This window comes from Primulina tabacum, chromosome 5, assembly GCF_025594145.1.
Source record: "Primulina tabacum isolate GXHZ01 chromosome 5, ASM2559414v2, whole genome shotgun sequence".
Taxonomy (NCBI): Eukaryota; Viridiplantae; Streptophyta; class Magnoliopsida; order Lamiales; family Gesneriaceae; genus Primulina; species Primulina tabacum.
This window is the reverse complement of record NC_134554.1, coordinates 42,324,992-42,340,257: the sequence shown is the minus strand read 5'-3', so window position 1 is coordinate 42,340,257 and position 15,266 is coordinate 42,324,992. Positions and strand designations below refer to the sequence as shown.

The window sequence follows — 15,266 nt, the reverse complement described above, 5'->3', positions numbered from 1 at the left end:
ATATTAAATATTTGGAAAAAAAAAATCAATAAATAAATACATAATTAAATATGAATATTTTAAAAAAATTTATTCAAAATTCAAATTTAAATTTGATGTTCGTGAAAATATATATTTTATTTAAATTTTTATATAGATTATATCATTTTATTTAGTTTTGATTATGATTTTGAGTTTTGCGTTATTTTTTATATATTTAATTTCAATAATATATAATATATTAAATAAAATATAAATTTTTTTATAATAATATTTTTTCTACTTTAAAAAAAATATCGTTGTGAATTTTTGATATACTCAATTTCCTTAAATTGTTCTTATTATTGTTATTATTATTTACTTTAATTAGAACTTTAGACTAAATATATTTTAACATGCTCTAAAAAATAATAATAAAATATAATCAAAATTAATTTATCTAATAAATTATAAAAATTGTGAATTTTTGAAAAATATTTATTTATTAATTAAATTTTGATAAACAAAATAACATATTATTTTTAATTATTTTTTAATTTATTTAATAGTAACCGTTATACTGAAATAATAAAATAAAATCAATTTAATGATAAAATATTGATATTCTTATTTAAAAACTGTCACAAATCTCATAAACATTTTCATATAATAATTTATTAAATAATATTTAAATTTTAAATATATTAATTATATTATATCAATAATTTTAATTTTCGATAGTTAAACGAAAAATAAGAGCAAAAACTTGTGTGAGACGATCTTACGGGTCGTATTTTGCGAGACAAATATCTAATTTGGGTCATCCATGAAAAATTTTTACTTTTTATGCTAAGAGTATTACTTTTATTGTCAATATCGATAAGATTGACACGTCTCACATATAAAGATTAGTGATATCGTCTCACAAAAACCCTCCTAAAAAATAAGCCAAGAACAAGAAATTTAATGGTTAGATTAAATGTTGGGCTCAGCCGCAATCTGAGTTTATGTGGTCTCTATTTTATTAAATTTCAATTTATTTATAAAATTTAATTAATTTGAATTACGTTGTTTATTGCTTTATTTTATAATATATATAATAAATAATAATTAATTATCATAAGGAAACAAATATTGTCAAAAAAAAAAAATACGTATTGGGCCAGTTTGAGATAGGCCCAACTAACTAATAATCGGTCGTCTTGTTAATATAGGAGCCTCCCCTTTTACCGACTTCGTCTTCTTCCTAGGTTAAGGGTTTCCAGATTGCCTAAATTAGTTATCGGGGTTTTGGAATAACTGCAAAATCAACAGTAATTATGCCGAGATACAGAAGCCGCAGTCGCAGCCCCGTGAGGCGAAGCAAGCACTACGACGACCCACGTGACCGCCGCCGGGAACGGCGCTCGCCCGCACCCTCTGGTCTCCTTGTTCGAAACATCTCTCTCAGTGCGAGGTCTTATTTTTTCGGTCCAGTTAGCCTTCGTCATTTCTATGCTTCTGCGAATTTGTGCTCTATGAATATTGCTGGTGTATTTTTTTTTTCATTTTTTTAGTTAATTGAAATTTCGTTTTGGAATGCTTCGAAAACTTTCCTGAAATACAGGTTGTCATGAATTCGAATGGGTTTTCAATTTTTTGATTGGTAATCATTCAATTTATAAAAAAGCTATTTTTTTGTTGTGTAATCATGCGATTGGTGTACATTGTCGTAGTTGAGTTATTCAGGGTGTTCGATTCTCTTTGTACACAATTTTCGGGCTCGCATTAAAGAAAATATTGTGACTTATTTTGTTTGATTCTTTATATTCTTGTAGAATTTAAATCTTCGTATTACGTTGGGAAACCTTCCAATTTGGTGTCCTCTTATATGGCAATGGTGCATCTGTAAACTATATTCTTTGTTGTTCTTGTTCCATAGAAAGCATGTTATTTTATGAAAGTCTGCCAAAACTGTTTGCTCTTCATTTGTTTCATTTCAGTTCATAAATCTGTATCTGTGAGAAGTGGAGAATTATCTTAATTTACTTGTTGGCAGGCCGGAGGACCTCAGAGTTCCTTTTGAACGTTATGGGCCGATAAAAGATGTTTATTTACCCAAAAATTACTACACTGGGTATGATTTCAACTCTTGATGGCTTTACATGCTTCAGTCATCCTTGCTCCTGCTTTGTTTCTCAAATACCATATAAAATCTCCCATACATTTTTAATGCAATGTAGGGAGGCACGTGGCTTTGGATTCGTTAAGTTCCGTTATCCTGAAGATGCAGCTGAAGCAAAGAGCCAATTGAACCACACGCTTATCGGTGGACGTGAAATAAGAATTGTTTTTGCTGAAGAGAACAGGAAGACTCCTCAAGAAATGCGTAGGGTTTCACGAGTAAGGTTGGTGTCCATGTTGATGTTTACTATGTTGATGGTTGCTTCTTTTTCCTAATCTGCAGACATGTACATCTTCGTTGCTAAGTCTTTTTACTTTTATCATCTGTTGAAGCTCTCGTGGAAGTTACCGGAGGCGGAGTCCATCGCGGTCCCCTAGGCGGCGATACCACTGTTAGTAGAATTTATACTCCTCTCAGTAGGCATTTTACTCCAAAAGTTTTGAGTAATATTCTAATATTTAATAAGTGCAATCATCTATCTGATTAAATTCCGATTGGACAGACAGACTCATCTAGAACATCTAAGAATAAAAAGAAAGAAAGAACGAAAAAATAATACTCTTATGATATTGTTATCCTGCTGAAAGAGTTGTGTTTCATATATGGCAGCTGAATCACGCACCCCTTCTCCAGCACGCCGTGAATCAAGGTCTGCTTTATAATACTTAAATGTTATTTTTTCATCTGGTTTTTGGCTTCTTTCAACTTCTTTTCACGTCTTGTGATGAGTTTCGAGGCTTAGAAATTTTTTTTCGTCAATCTTCTCTTTCTTTATCTTGATCTTGAGTTTTAAAATGTCTGTCATGGTTCCACACGATGGCAGGTAAAATAGAAATTATTTTTGTTCTGGCATATTAGCTTATTATTATATCGTGGATCAGTCTGTTTCCATAACCTTTTTTAAAATATATAGTGCCGTTCAGTTGGAGTTGGATGGCCATGTTTCTTATCAAATCACAGGACTTGAGAAGAAACTAGTGTGCACTCTCAAAGCTTAATATTACTTAGTATTTCATTTGTGTGATGAGTGAAGCTACTGTAATCCCCTGCATATCCTTGATAGTTTGGAATAAATACTAGTTTATCTGGAGATTTTGATAATAGTATAACATTTATCATATTCTTCTACTGCGAGGAAGGTGGTAAAGAGGTTTTTTTAATCTATTTGTCTGATTTATATTTATATTTCTTTTTATCTTTTGAAGACTACCCTATAAATAGGATGCAGGAGCTATAGTGTTTAAAACTATATTAGTGCATTAATACAGGAACACAAGCTACTGCTTGTTTTTTTGTCCCAATTTCTGTGCAAAAATTGAAATTAATTCTTAGTTCTTTTACCTGGTTGGAAATTGATCTTTTACTCTTCATTTTCGTGAGATTACTTTTTAAATTATCTCAAGCATCTGATGGATGACTTCCGGTAGAATTGAATGACGTGCTGATGCCCTTATCTATGCAGATCTAAATTGACAAAGACAGACATAAAGAACTCAAGACTAATAAAGGGAAATGAGAAAGGGATGAAAAGTCAACTTGCTTTATATTTTTGTCAATACCTTCCAAAATCATCATGGATAAATTTCAATTTGAAGAAATATTGTTTTGTTTGGCTTTCCAGCTTGTAAGGTTTCTGCCTTGCATTGGACAACCAACTGACTTGGTATGGAGTATCACTGTTATTACAAGGAAAACAAAACTTTATTTGTTTTTTGTTAGCTTTTTAGTTTGATATCTATGTTGCATAATATCCAGTCAAAGAAAGAACATAGAGCATATAGTTGCCAAAGAAAGAAATCATCTTCAAAGAAGCAAAGCCTTTCAAAGTTATTACTGATTGAGATGATGTGAAAATGTCCAAGAAAAGATAGTGTGAGGTTTCTAATTGTTGGGCGCAAAGACAGCTATGAAGTTTTGAGATGCTGGTGTACCTGTATACTGCTATAAAGCCTTAAACAGTGTGTGGATCAAAATATCCTTGTTTTTCCCAGAAATTCTGAAAAAGTTGCAGGTAAAAGAGTAATGCTTAAGTCACTAGATATTTCAAGGGAGATTCTCGTCTTGGTGCTGAGAATATTATATTGTTATTAAATTTTTTACTTGTGATTTTGTTATAAGTGGGGGTTCTGAAATGCTTTCTGGGAAGGCATTCTTTTTTATTAGAATTTGGTATTGCTAGGCTATATTAGCTGGTTTGATGTGTTTGCATAATTTATTATTGTGCAGTGAAAAAGTTGCAGCAAATGATTTTATTTTATGAATTGGCAGGGGCCATGGAGCTAGGGATGATTACTTATCACCCGGCAGATCAAGATCTATTTCTGGATCAGTTCCTCCCGGGGATGATAGAGATCACAAGTATCATGAGAGATCTTCCCGACATTCCAGATCAGTCTCTCATTCCCCTTCTCCACGTGATGAGAAAAAACACAGCCCAAGTCGCGAATCCTCGAGTCCTACAGGAAATGGTCGGACTGGTTATGCACCAGCTAGCACATCCCAGAGTCCTAGGAACTCCAGGAGTCCAGTCAGGTCTCGTTCTCTCGATCTTACAGCTTTGTGTTGCGTTAAAATTATCAACCCTGAGAAAAATATGCTATCATGTACCTAAAAATGCTTTGAGGCCAGTTTGAATATGAATTTTTCTACTGCATTCCATGCTACTCTTCGGCGACAATTCTCATTTTAATGTATTTTAGCATATCCTGCAGAGTTCAATAGGAACTGATTACTATTTTTCTTATGTTCAGTCGTTGAAGCTCCGTGGGCCGTTGTAGTGCACTTGCAAGTGTTGTGTGAAGCATTAACCGAAAATGTTGGGGAGTTGCGCATGGGGAACTGCTTGATTTTTTATATTTCAATACTTCTATGTTTGATGTAATCATCAAGTGCTAGGCATGGGGTTGGAGCGTGTAATGTTTGTGATTGTTCAATTGTTTTAAACTTTGACGCCCTATCTATTTCACTAGTTTTTCTGCTATGTTTGGGTTAAAATTTGTTTCCCTTTAGATTTGGTGAACTGTGATTTGCTTTATCTGAAAAGTTGCGATCACAAGAGAAGTTATAGTGTAGGATAAGGCAAGGCAGGTGCTCTATTTCAACAAATGTCCCATAATTTTTCAATATAGCTAATATTTTTTAATAAACCGCGCTTCCTCCCATGTTTCAGGTACTTGTCCATTGATATGGGTTCATTGAATTATATTTAAGAATTTTTTTATATGTGAAACAAATCACTGATGAGTACATTTGACTTGAAACTAGAAGAATGCTTATTGTCTTCTCAGGTAACTTACACAGTTCAAATGGTATTTCCATGCAAGGTAACCTCAGAGTATTGTGTGTACGAAACTCCAGATACCATATGCTAAAAACATCCGTCATAGTTGGCTACGACAAGCCATATTCCCCTGATCATCTACACTCACTTTAATTATCTTGTTCATCTTACTGATCGCGTTCTGCAAATGAACAAAGAAAATGACAAAATGACCGAAGAAGAAATTATCAACGCCATGGCATTATCCATCTGTTCACTCACACAACTTTCAACGATTGCACAAACCTCTACTTAAGGTACAAAAATAAAATTTCATTTTACCTGTAGGCAGCAGCTAATTTTGCCTATATCGATGACATGTAGGTAATATATGCTCAATGTGTCTCAATATTGTTTGCGAGCTAACTCATACTCCTAGACGAAGGATCTTCAGTTCGCTCAAAGGCCTGTCATTTAAATTTCAATAGTTCCAAAAATAATAACAATAAAAAACCAGGGTGACGAGGCAATAACACGATTAAATTATATACAGGCTATAGAAAATACACCATGGAAACAAAACCACACTTATTTAGGTGAGCTTGATAATCAGATTCAGATGTGTTTTTCATATAACTCATCAACTTATATATTAAGAACTTCTTATACTTAATTAAACTCAAGTAATTTCAAGAATGGAACATTGGTGGACCGGACCTTCGAAAACTGGCCCTACAAGCTTTTCTTGGCTTGTTTACCATGTTCTCTCCGGGGATTGAGGGCATCTCTAATTGCCTGAGCTTCGGGGGTGCTCTCCCAAGACCTCTTCTCTGCTTCCAAAACTGTCACTTTATCATCTGCAATTATCCACGCAGAAAATCAAACAAAGTTTTGCATCTCAAGTGGTTGACCTGACCAAACAAATGAACATTAATCTGAACTTGATAATCCACCCCAAGAATCATATTGCAATTATAAACAATCCTAGTCCTTCACAACGAAAACAAAAAAATGGAAGTTTAAAAGAATGACATCCAAGATCACTCAAATCAATCATAAGAGAGGCTCGCAGCTGCTATAGGAAAAAAACGTTAGGATCTACCTCGTGGCTGGAAGGAAGTGTTAGAACATGTGTGAGCAAGTTTCTTGGCCGTCGCCAATTCCTACACGGTACTTCTTATGACATGTGTCATATTTCTTACAGGAAGGTCATCCATTTGCATCACCCAATTCAGTACCTCAAAACAAATAATGCTATTTTTGACTCCTGGTTATGAAAACAAGTATTTATCTTTGGACACAGCAATTAAGCCGTGAGACATTGTCTCATCTTCAAGTTCAAATCTAGTCCACAAAAATGGGTTCGGGAATCGATATAATGCTTTGAACAGGACCAGCATGAGTGAGCAATATCAACAATATTTCTAACATATGCTATCCTAATATACATGTAAGCGACACCACTGAGCTTCAATCCTGGTTTCACCTCTACTTTTTTCCAAGCACACTCAGTTACTTGCAGCCATAGTTTCGATGATACTAGAGATGGGTTCACATCATTAATGGGTAAAGAACAAAATCAAGAACTGAAAAATGGAATTCTGAAACGTGGAGATTGGATGTGAAAAGGAGGGTTCTCATACAGAACCCAGTTTTGATCATGAAGTACTCCATGGAACCTCCAATCATGGCCTGGCCGAAACACTCGCTATCTCAAGTACCAATCCACAAACTTCATCTTTTTTATTCTTCGAGCTTCCCACTAAGCTCTGCTGAATTGGGGATGAAATGCAATTTTATTAAGTAAATATACAATAATTCAAAATAGGATTTGAGTAAAGATTTGAAATTTAAAATAGAAAATCACTCACTCGGCGTTGTTGGCTTCAGACTCGGAATTGATGATGCAATGCAACCCTTTTTCCACGCAGTGATTAAATAAGGTGAAAATTTAGCATTCTGATGCAATTTCAGTCAATTCAGGATAAATATTCCTGATTGGTATCAAATTTGCATTTTATTCTTTTCCATATATTTTTTCTTGCCCGACTGACTGATTCTGGAGAGGAGGATCTTCCCATGATTCGTGTTCAGGGTCAATACAAATGTGGTAATTGGAGTGGACTCTAATTTATTTTTATATTTTTTTTTATATGAAGTGGGAATTCGTTGTGTTTTTTTTTTACGTGTACTTATTAACGTTCAAACTACAGTTTGCAAATCATGTTATTAGGACAAACTTATCTGATCTTGGTAAAAAAATGGAACTAGTGGTGCTTAAGTTATCATCCAAATGTTTTTGCCGTTGCAGTGTGCAAAGGGCATTTTTTTTTTCTCTTCTTATAAAACATTCTTGTGATCATTTTTACCATAAAATACTGTAAGAAAAACGACAGCCGCTGTCGTGGGGCCTTAATTCGTACCCATCCAAACAAGACCAGAGAGAAGATAATTTCACGAGACTGCGCATGTCCTACAAGTTTACTGTCGATCGTGCAGTCCAAAGTCTTGATTGTATTTCTGTGAAAATGGAGAATCCAAAAGAAAAGGATGGAGTTGATAATGAGATTTCAGAGGAAAAAATAGGAGAAACGCTGGCTAGAGCAACATCACAGGTAAGCTATTTAGATTTGATCGATGGGTTGTCTGGATTTTGAAGATATCTGTGATTTCAAAAGTAATATGTATATAATCTTTCTATATATATATATATATATATATATGTTTATGTACATATACAGATAACAGATGATATCAAAGAAGATTTTCTACATATGAAGTCCCTCTATACTAATTTGGAGCTAAGGCCTCTACTAGTTATTTTTGGTGAATATAAGACTGCACCCATGTTTCCTTTACAGGGAAAGCTAAGAGAAATCATATTGCTTGCTGCCAAGCGATGACTTCTAATTTTTTCCCCCGAACTTGAGCATCCTTGAAACTTGTATAATCTTCCCGTATGCACCTTATGCTAATTATTTTTTTATTATATACATCTCCGTGAATGTCGTGGTAAATCTCATGTTTTTTAGTTTTACATATGTTAATCGTGGTTCAGATCTGAATAAAGTGACGGGGCCTTATGGTTGAAATAATTGCCCATTTTTGTGTGCACTCAAGCATCAATCTTGTCCCTTGGAATGACAACCATGTCAAGAATATAATTTCTTAACTCTCTTCTAAAGTTTCTTTATATTTGATTATGTCATGTGAAGTCAAAATTATATTAGGGAGAAGTTTCTTTTTGCACACAGGCCGACTGTCTTGGCAATGAATCCAGGAATACGAAGGCGAATGCAGGGTCTATCAACCGTTGTTCGGATTTAGTTCTTCAAATACCTCCAAGAACTTCAAGTACTTCGGGCGTTAGAAGTGGCAAGGATTTGCTCCAGTCTCCAAGTGTCTTAAATGGAAATTCTTCAGCTGGAGGGTTTTTTCGTGGTTTAAGCTTTAAAAAGAGGACTACGACATTAGATGGTGAAAGAAGTCATCTTCTAAATTCAGATGCTAAGGCAACTCCTGAAAGTCCCATCTTGAAAAATCTTATGCGAAATTTGACTTGGAAGTGTATGTCCCTTCCGGTGACTCCTGCATCAAACTTGTCCCCTTTGATTACAACCCCTTCATCGACCACAACGTTTAGTGAAAGACAAAGAACTCAGGTAATATGAGTTATATACTCTTTGTGGATGATGTGAATATTCTCGTTCAAGTTTGGTGTCAAAGATTAATGAAAAGGTCTATTAGCGTACTTTATTTTCAAAGTTGTATTCAGTATATGTGGAATATGATTTAAATTTATTTTTTCAAGATTGGATGCCCATTTTTTAAATCTTCTTGTGATTATAATGTTTCTATTTCTTGTTTCCATTGTTGAGTATAGCCTTTAAAAGTTGCTGTTCACTCAATGGACTGTGGAATGTTAGTTCGATTATTTTACATTGTTGTTCTGGTTAACCTCATTCAATATTTTTAGATGGATATAACAAAAAAGAAGTATCTTTTGCTCTTCCTTATGGCTGGCTTTCCTTCAAGTCCATTCCCTATTTCCATGCCTATTTGAGCGTTAAGAAAAAGAATTTACTGTTTATATATTAAAATTGACTAGAAATTAATTAAGAGCTGTGCTGAACTTTCACATTATTTGGCATATTTACTGTAGGCAAGCACATCTCAAGCTACTGTTTCACGATCTCTCTCTATGCCTGGGAAGAATGTTGTCATTATAAGATCTTCATCTTTTGCCACCAAAGAAAATCTTGCTACAGATAACGATGTTGGTATGTTTCATAAATATGCGCTTTGTTATTTATCTCTCTTTTAGCTGTCTTGGTAAATTTCATGCATACTTTGTTAATTAAAATATGATTTCTCTAGGTTTATTTTATTTTGATATTACACTTTGATTTTTTTGCTAAAGCTTTCATTATCTTCCATTTGTGAAATTGACGGCTTTGTGCAAGTTAGATCAAATAACACCTGCGCTTGTCCCGGAGGATCAAGAGATTCCAGAAGAGGAAGCTGTCTGCCGAATCTGTCTTGATACGTGTGATGAAAGAAATATACTCAAGATGGAATGCAGCTGTAAAGGTGCCCTCCAACTAGTTCATGATGATTGTGCAATCAAATGGTTTAGCACGAAAGGAAACAGATCTTGTGAGGTCTGTGGGAAAGAAGTTTCAAATTTACCTGTTATAATACTTCGAGTGCCAAATGCTACTCAGAGAGAGAATCGAGAACAGAGCCAACCAAATTCAATTAGGTGATCTTTATCTATCACATAAAGGCTTATACTTCCAGATTGTCACTATTCTTGCTTAGTTTGACAATCGAAGTTCATCAAATTCGTTATTTTGCCATGATACAGATTATTTTCGCTATATCAAAAACTGCTGATCTTTTTCAATAAAAATCAGATTATTTTACTTGGTTCAAAATTTTATTTATGATAAAAGAAAATTTCAAGTTCTAACTGTCTATATAAATAAAAAAAAGTAAGGATATTTTGATAAATTCGTTCTTTGAGGAACCAAAGATATCAAAGAAGACCTTTTGCTTGATATGTAGCATGAATGCTGGTATTTCTAATCATTATTGAAAAGTGTCTATGGTATTTTGATAATTTTATATATGTCACACCAAAACACACCAAATTTCTTCCTCTTGTGTGACATACGGTTATAGAAAAATGATTGAGGAACTTAACTATGCTTATTCAACGTGTTACCCAGCGCTTGGCAAGACTTTGTGGTGCTCATCTTGATTAGCACAATTTGCTATTTCTTCCTCCTTGAGCAGCTATTGGTAAGTTATTTAGCAATAAGACGCAAATAATTTGGTTCACTTACATATTTCCCCCATCGAAAGATGGAGTAGAAACTAAGCCCTCTGACAATGCATATTTGGGGTTGACATTTTTATGTATTTTTACTGTTTATGCATTCTAATTTATGTCACAGATTCCTGACTTGAAGACTAACACACTTATAGTTTCTGCGCCATTTGCTTTCACTTTGGGATTTACGGGATCTGTCTTTGCAGTTATCCTAGGTATGCAGATATTCCATGACGTTTTGTTTGGTGTGTACATTGACGGCATGTATATTGGAGTTTACCTGTTTTTGTTGCAGCTGTTAAAGAGTACATATGGACATATTCAGCTGTTGAGTTTGCACTTGCAGCCTTGTTTCTCCATATTTTCTATGCACTGGTGAGAATCATTTAATTATAGCTCAAACTCGATGCCTGAAATCGGTTTCAACGTGAATGTCATTGTTTTTTCCCATTTGGAATAATCGTTTGGAGGATTGTTGGTCCCTCGGGCCAATAATTTCTCTCTTTGGCCTCTGGCATAATAACAGAAACATATTGAAGTGAGCTAAATACTTCTCGTCCGTCTAAATTTGATCTCGAGCTCGAACTTTCTTGGGGAGCTCGGAATTTAGTTCAACTCAAACCAAGGATTGAATTTTACTTCAAGTTGAACCAAACCATTAGGTTTAAAAGTGGAGGCTAGAATATTGCTTGAATTCGTAAGCTTGATTAATTTGAAATGTGTTCATGAATGATAACTTGGTGAAGCTCGCGAGCTGTCGAACATGATAACTTTGTCTCGAATTTGGTTCGAAATATGTTGGAACGTGGATAATTATCATCAAATCAAATAATATTGAAGTTAGCTCAAAAAACTCGTGCTATTGGTTTGAACCTTTTGCAAAACCCGAGAAATAAAGCAAGTTGAGACACACGAGAAAGAAACCAAGCATGCTTATCCTCTAATATTCATATTTGCTACCAATGTCTTTTTTTCTTATCCTTCGTTTCATTGTTGTTGGTTTTGCAGCTTCAGTTATCACCAGTTTTATCAATTCTGCTAGCATCAGGGCTAGGATTTGGACTGACTATGTTTTTCAACACTCTGTTTATTCGGTTCCTTTCGTGGCGGCGCGTACAAGTTGCTCAAAACAGCAATCTGGTATAAGTAACTGGATAACAGAATTATGAACTGGTGGCTCAATGATTTGGTTGCTCGATATTAGACGAAATGTGAGCATATAAGACGATGGGATCGACTAGAATTTAGTTGGGACGATATGCAGGACATTGCTGAATTCTTTGTATGCTGCTGATGGAGAGGCCACATTATCAGAAACTGGTTCTATCAAGTAAAAATTTTGTATTCTTAATCATGTAACGCATGATGGAAACATGATTTCTTGAGTCCGAATTCGTTGGATTGAATTAAATAAACTGTCTATTTCTGTCGTGTATGTGAATGAAGTTACCTGTATAAACTTATGAATTGTTTATTGATCTATTGTGTGGTTTAGTTTAGAATTCCAATTGTTATTGTTTGAACTTTTCATCACTTAGATGAAATCAAATAATTTACAAATAACGACGGATCACATGATAACATTTGAATTTTAAACTTAAAACCAAATGAAAATCGATTCTAGTGGTGTTACTGTTATGACATTATTAAATATTTGTGTCATCGGAAGAAAGTTTCTGCCTCGTATTCTTATTTTAATGTAGCTAAACATAAGAAAACAAGTTATTCAAACTTCAAACCAAGCAGGAAGAGCAGGTATTATTAGCTATATTTTAGGCATGGCCCAATTCAAGTCTAACATGAAAATGTAAACAAAACAAGCTAAGCAATCTTTGCAAACTAAGTAAAAGTCTCCAAAGATCTGCAGTTGCTAAGAAGCTTTTCCCCTAAGCAAGTGGTCTCCTTCGAGGCTCGTCAATTTTTCGCCATGAGTTTCTCTATGAGATCTGCAGCATCTTGAACGGTGGTGATACTCTGGGCACTTTCTTCCTCCACGCTTATTCCGAATTCCTCCTCGAGCCCCATCACTATCTCAACCTAACAATGTCGAGAAAACCAAGTTTTCTACTGAGTTGTCACCAAGAGATCCTCGTTTCATTTACTAAATGCCATCTAGCTATCATGCAAAGGATTAATGATTATATAAAGAAAGTTTGCCTTGTCCCAAGTAATTTGGAGCCAAGGATTACCGTGTCAAGAGAATCAGCACCAAGTGTTGCAAACTTTGAGTCTCCAGTGACGTCACGATCAGCAGGAAGAGCCAGTTGCTTTCTCACAATTTCACACACTTTGTTCACTGTTTCTGGTTTGGCCTGCTCAAACAAATCATCAAGAAACTAATGTAAGATATTCACAAGTGCATACTGAAATTACTTCCCATCCAGGTATTCCCCTCCACTGGATTTCCTACTTCTTTTCTTGCTAAAACAATTCAATCGACAGAGAGTTACAGCAAGAAGCTTAAGCAAGCGATGAATCAAGCAAAACATGTTAATATGATGAAGAACTGCGATAATAGTCATATAAAAACATACTGCGCAGGAAACTCGGAAACGGAGGGCTGGACTTTTCCAATTCAGGAAGCCCTTTCCACTGAACGAAATTGATGCCTTCCTCAGATTTGAGACCTGCTCAAGCCCGTAAACACAATCAGTAAAACAAGATGCGGACATAGACAGACTTTTTGATCAAATGAAACCCATCTTAAACAGAATTGATAGAGTGAATAATATTGCTAGCTCAAACAGCCTGAATAATGCTTCGAAGACAAAGATTCATCAAGAAAATCGATAACAACAGAGCCAGTGAATTTTTTTAAAAAGTTGGAATGAAGCTGCAAATTCCCAAGAGTATATTCCAGCTCTGGTGAGTTGAGATGCACCAACTAAGTTCTTTTTCGACAGATAACAAAGATGGAATTGAATCAGTTGGACGAAAAAAACATGACTCCTGAGATTGCGAGATACTCTGCACCATCAAATTAAACCAGAACTCGAGAAACCTAGATTATAAATAAATCCACTTGGTAAGCTCAAACTTATAACCAAAGCCGTCATGGAAGAAAGTAAACTTTCATGCAGTAAACAACACATCACAAAAAAAAAAAGGCGTTATAATACCGAATGGAGATCATGAAACAATTATGCCCAAGCTCAATAAATCTCCGAACAACGAAAAAATTGATTTTTTGTCCAATAATCGAGAAGCAATACTAATGATCGGGCATACTAATATAAGACGTAATAAAAATAAAACGCTTAAAAATGCATGCCTCATTCCCAAAAATCAATCGTTCAAAAAAAGGAATATTCTACAAATAATAAAATCAGGATCAACGACACGCATCGCCTAATAATCTGTCGACAGATTCCCGATTCAAGAATATCATATTTTCATAAGAAAATGAACCAAATAAGAACAACAAAGTTCAAAAATCAAACATACTTCTCTCGTACCAATGTACCATGAAAATAACAAAAAAACACAAACAAACAAACAAAACAAAAGCTGCCGCAGATATCGCAAGATTGTAACCTGATTCTGTTTGAATGAGCAAGAAACGGGAGAGATGTGAACGATGGAAGCAGCGAAAGACGCCATTTTTGTACGATCAAAGGGAAATGGATCTCTGAAATTCAGCAACGGGCAACGAGAAGAGGGTGGCGGAGAACTCAAAGAATGTTATGTATACGTAAATAAGTGGAAGCACTCCACTTTTATAGACACTCCTTTTCGTATTGACAAAAATTTGGTCAAAGAGTCTCACGAGTCATATTTTGTGAGACGGATCTCTTATTTAAGTCATTAATGAAAAAATATTACTTTTTATTGTAAATATCGATAGAGTTGAACCGTCTCACAGATAAAGATTCGTGAGATCGTTTCACAAAAAACCTACTCTTTCTCGTCTCACAAGAAACATACATGCTAATTTATATGTAATTTACTAAAATTTATCAAACAAAATCTGACATCCTTTCAAAAATATCTTTTAAAATAACGATATTGTAACGTAATAATGTTTAGAGAACAATCAAAGCATGACGTTTGAGCTGATGTACGATATAAATATTGGAGTTATAGTATTACCACCGACTATATCTTTTGATAAAGTGACAAATGTTTGGTCCTAAAATTTTACAGTTGATATCAGAGTCTAGGTCATGTGTTCGAATCTCATAGATATCAAAGAGCACAATTATTGGGTTGCACATGTACCACCATCTATAATTATTGAAATATGATACTTGAACTATTGTTATCATCAGCTATAATTTTTGTTAAATAACAAACGCATGATATTGTAAAATGTTAAAAATTATACCAAACATCGCAAATTAACTTTCTTACTTTCTTCTACATGAAATTGGACTTTCATATAAATGTCATCATCACAGGTAAAAACAAACATTGAGCCTCATTTTATAAAAATAATACAATCTTCATGATCAAATGAAAATAAATTTAATACACATATTCATGTTGTGTTTGGTTTGGATATTCAATTACGATGGACATATATCAGTATTATGAACTTGCATTAAAGCCTA

The 15,266-nt window shown here is 34.4% G+C and overlaps 3 protein-coding genes and 1 long non-coding RNA gene across 6 annotated transcripts; 2 read left to right on the top strand and 2 right to left on the bottom strand.

The window, feature by feature from the left end:
- The first annotated feature begins 1,187 nt into the window (after positions 1–1,187).
- Positions 1,188–5,102, top strand: LOC142547777 (serine/arginine-rich SC35-like splicing factor SCL28). 2 transcript variants are annotated; one of them, XR_012820729.1, is made up of 8 exons: positions 1,188–1,414; positions 1,997–2,074; positions 2,181–2,345; positions 2,455–2,513; positions 2,732–2,771; positions 3,585–3,785; positions 3,878–4,133; positions 4,391–4,474. XR_012820729.1 is itself a non-coding variant. In XM_075656235.1 (7 exons), exons 1-7 carry the CDS (start codon positions 1,278–1,280, stop codon positions 4,877–4,879), a joined length of 750 nt encoding a protein of 249 aa, XP_075512350.1. In that variant the 5' UTR covers positions 1,188–1,277; the 3' UTR covers positions 4,880–5,102. The 2 variants fall into 2 exon arrangements, 1 of the variants encoding a protein (XP_075512350.1); XM_075656235.1 differs by lacking the exons at positions 3,585–3,785; positions 3,878–4,133 and adding an exon at positions 4,873–5,102 and having other exon boundaries at positions 4,391–4,654.
- A 183-nt stretch (positions 5,103–5,285) lies between these two features.
- On the bottom strand, positions 5,286–7,584 carry LOC142547778 (uncharacterized). 2 transcript variants are annotated; one of them, XR_012820730.1, is made up of 4 exons: positions 7,253–7,584; positions 6,566–7,150; positions 6,099–6,446; positions 5,286–5,689 (listed from the first exon to the last, which is right to left on the bottom strand). It is a non-coding gene; the product is annotated as an uncharacterized LOC142547778 (long non-coding RNA). The 2 variants fall into 2 exon arrangements; XR_012820731.1 differs by lacking the exon at positions 5,286–5,689 and having other exon boundaries at positions 6,102–6,238; positions 6,484–7,150.
- A 265-nt stretch (positions 7,585–7,849) lies between these two features.
- Positions 7,850–12,218, top strand: LOC142547776 (uncharacterized). Its single transcript, XM_075656234.1, has 8 exons — positions 7,850–7,996; positions 8,636–9,043; positions 9,544–9,661; positions 9,849–10,143; positions 10,613–10,685; positions 10,841–10,931; positions 11,012–11,091; positions 11,725–12,218. The coding sequence occupies exons 1-8, from the start codon at positions 7,850–7,852 to the stop codon at positions 11,860–11,862; spliced, it is 1,350 nt and encodes a 449-aa protein (XP_075512349.1). The 3' UTR covers positions 11,863–12,218.
- Positions 12,219–12,438: 220 nt separating this feature from the next.
- Positions 12,439–14,443, bottom strand: LOC142545050 (acyl carrier protein 1, chloroplastic-like). Its single transcript, XM_075652039.1, has 4 exons — positions 14,251–14,443; positions 13,251–13,343; positions 12,906–13,028; positions 12,439–12,753 (listed from the first exon to the last, which is right to left on the bottom strand). The coding sequence occupies exons 1-4, from the start codon at positions 14,314–14,316 to the stop codon at positions 12,631–12,633; spliced, it is 405 nt and encodes a 134-aa protein (XP_075508154.1). The 5' UTR covers positions 14,317–14,443; the 3' UTR covers positions 12,439–12,630.
- Positions 14,444–15,266: the final 823 nt, after the last annotated feature.

Bases quoted from the DNA above. Each gene is read 5' to 3' on its own strand.
- LOC142547777 (XM_075656235.1), top strand. From the start codon at position 1,278: ATGCCGAGATACAGAAGCCGCAGTCGCAGCCCCGTGAGGCGAAGCAAG. The intron at 1,415-1,996 runs GTCTTATTTTTT...ACTTGTTGGCAG, and splicing joins AACATCTCTCTCAGTGCGAG to GCCGGAGGACCTCAGAGTTC. The intron at 2,514-2,731 runs GTTAGTAGAATT...CATATATGGCAG, and splicing joins CCCTAGGCGGCGATACCACT to CTGAATCACGCACCCCTTCT.
- LOC142547776 (XM_075656234.1), top strand. From the start codon at position 7,850: ATGTCCTACAAGTTTACTGTCGATCGTGCAGTCCAAAGTCTTGATTGT. The intron at 7,997-8,635 runs GTAAGCTATTTA...TTTTGCACACAG, and splicing joins TGGCTAGAGCAACATCACAG to GCCGACTGTCTTGGCAATGA. The intron at 11,092-11,724 runs GTGAGAATCATT...TTGGTTTTGCAG, and splicing joins TCCATATTTTCTATGCACTG to CTTCAGTTATCACCAGTTTT.
- LOC142545050 (XM_075652039.1), bottom strand. From the start codon at position 14,316: ATGGCGTCTTTCGCTGCTTCCATCGTTCACATCTCTCCCGTTTCTTGC. The intron at 13,344-14,250 runs GTTACAATCTTG...GGGCTTGAGCAG, and splicing joins GCTCATTCAAACAGAATCAG to GTCTCAAATCTGAGGAAGGC. The intron at 13,029-13,250 runs GTATGTTTTTAT...TTGTTTGAGCAG, and splicing joins GTTTCCGAGTTTCCTGCGCA to GCCAAACCAGAAACAGTGAA.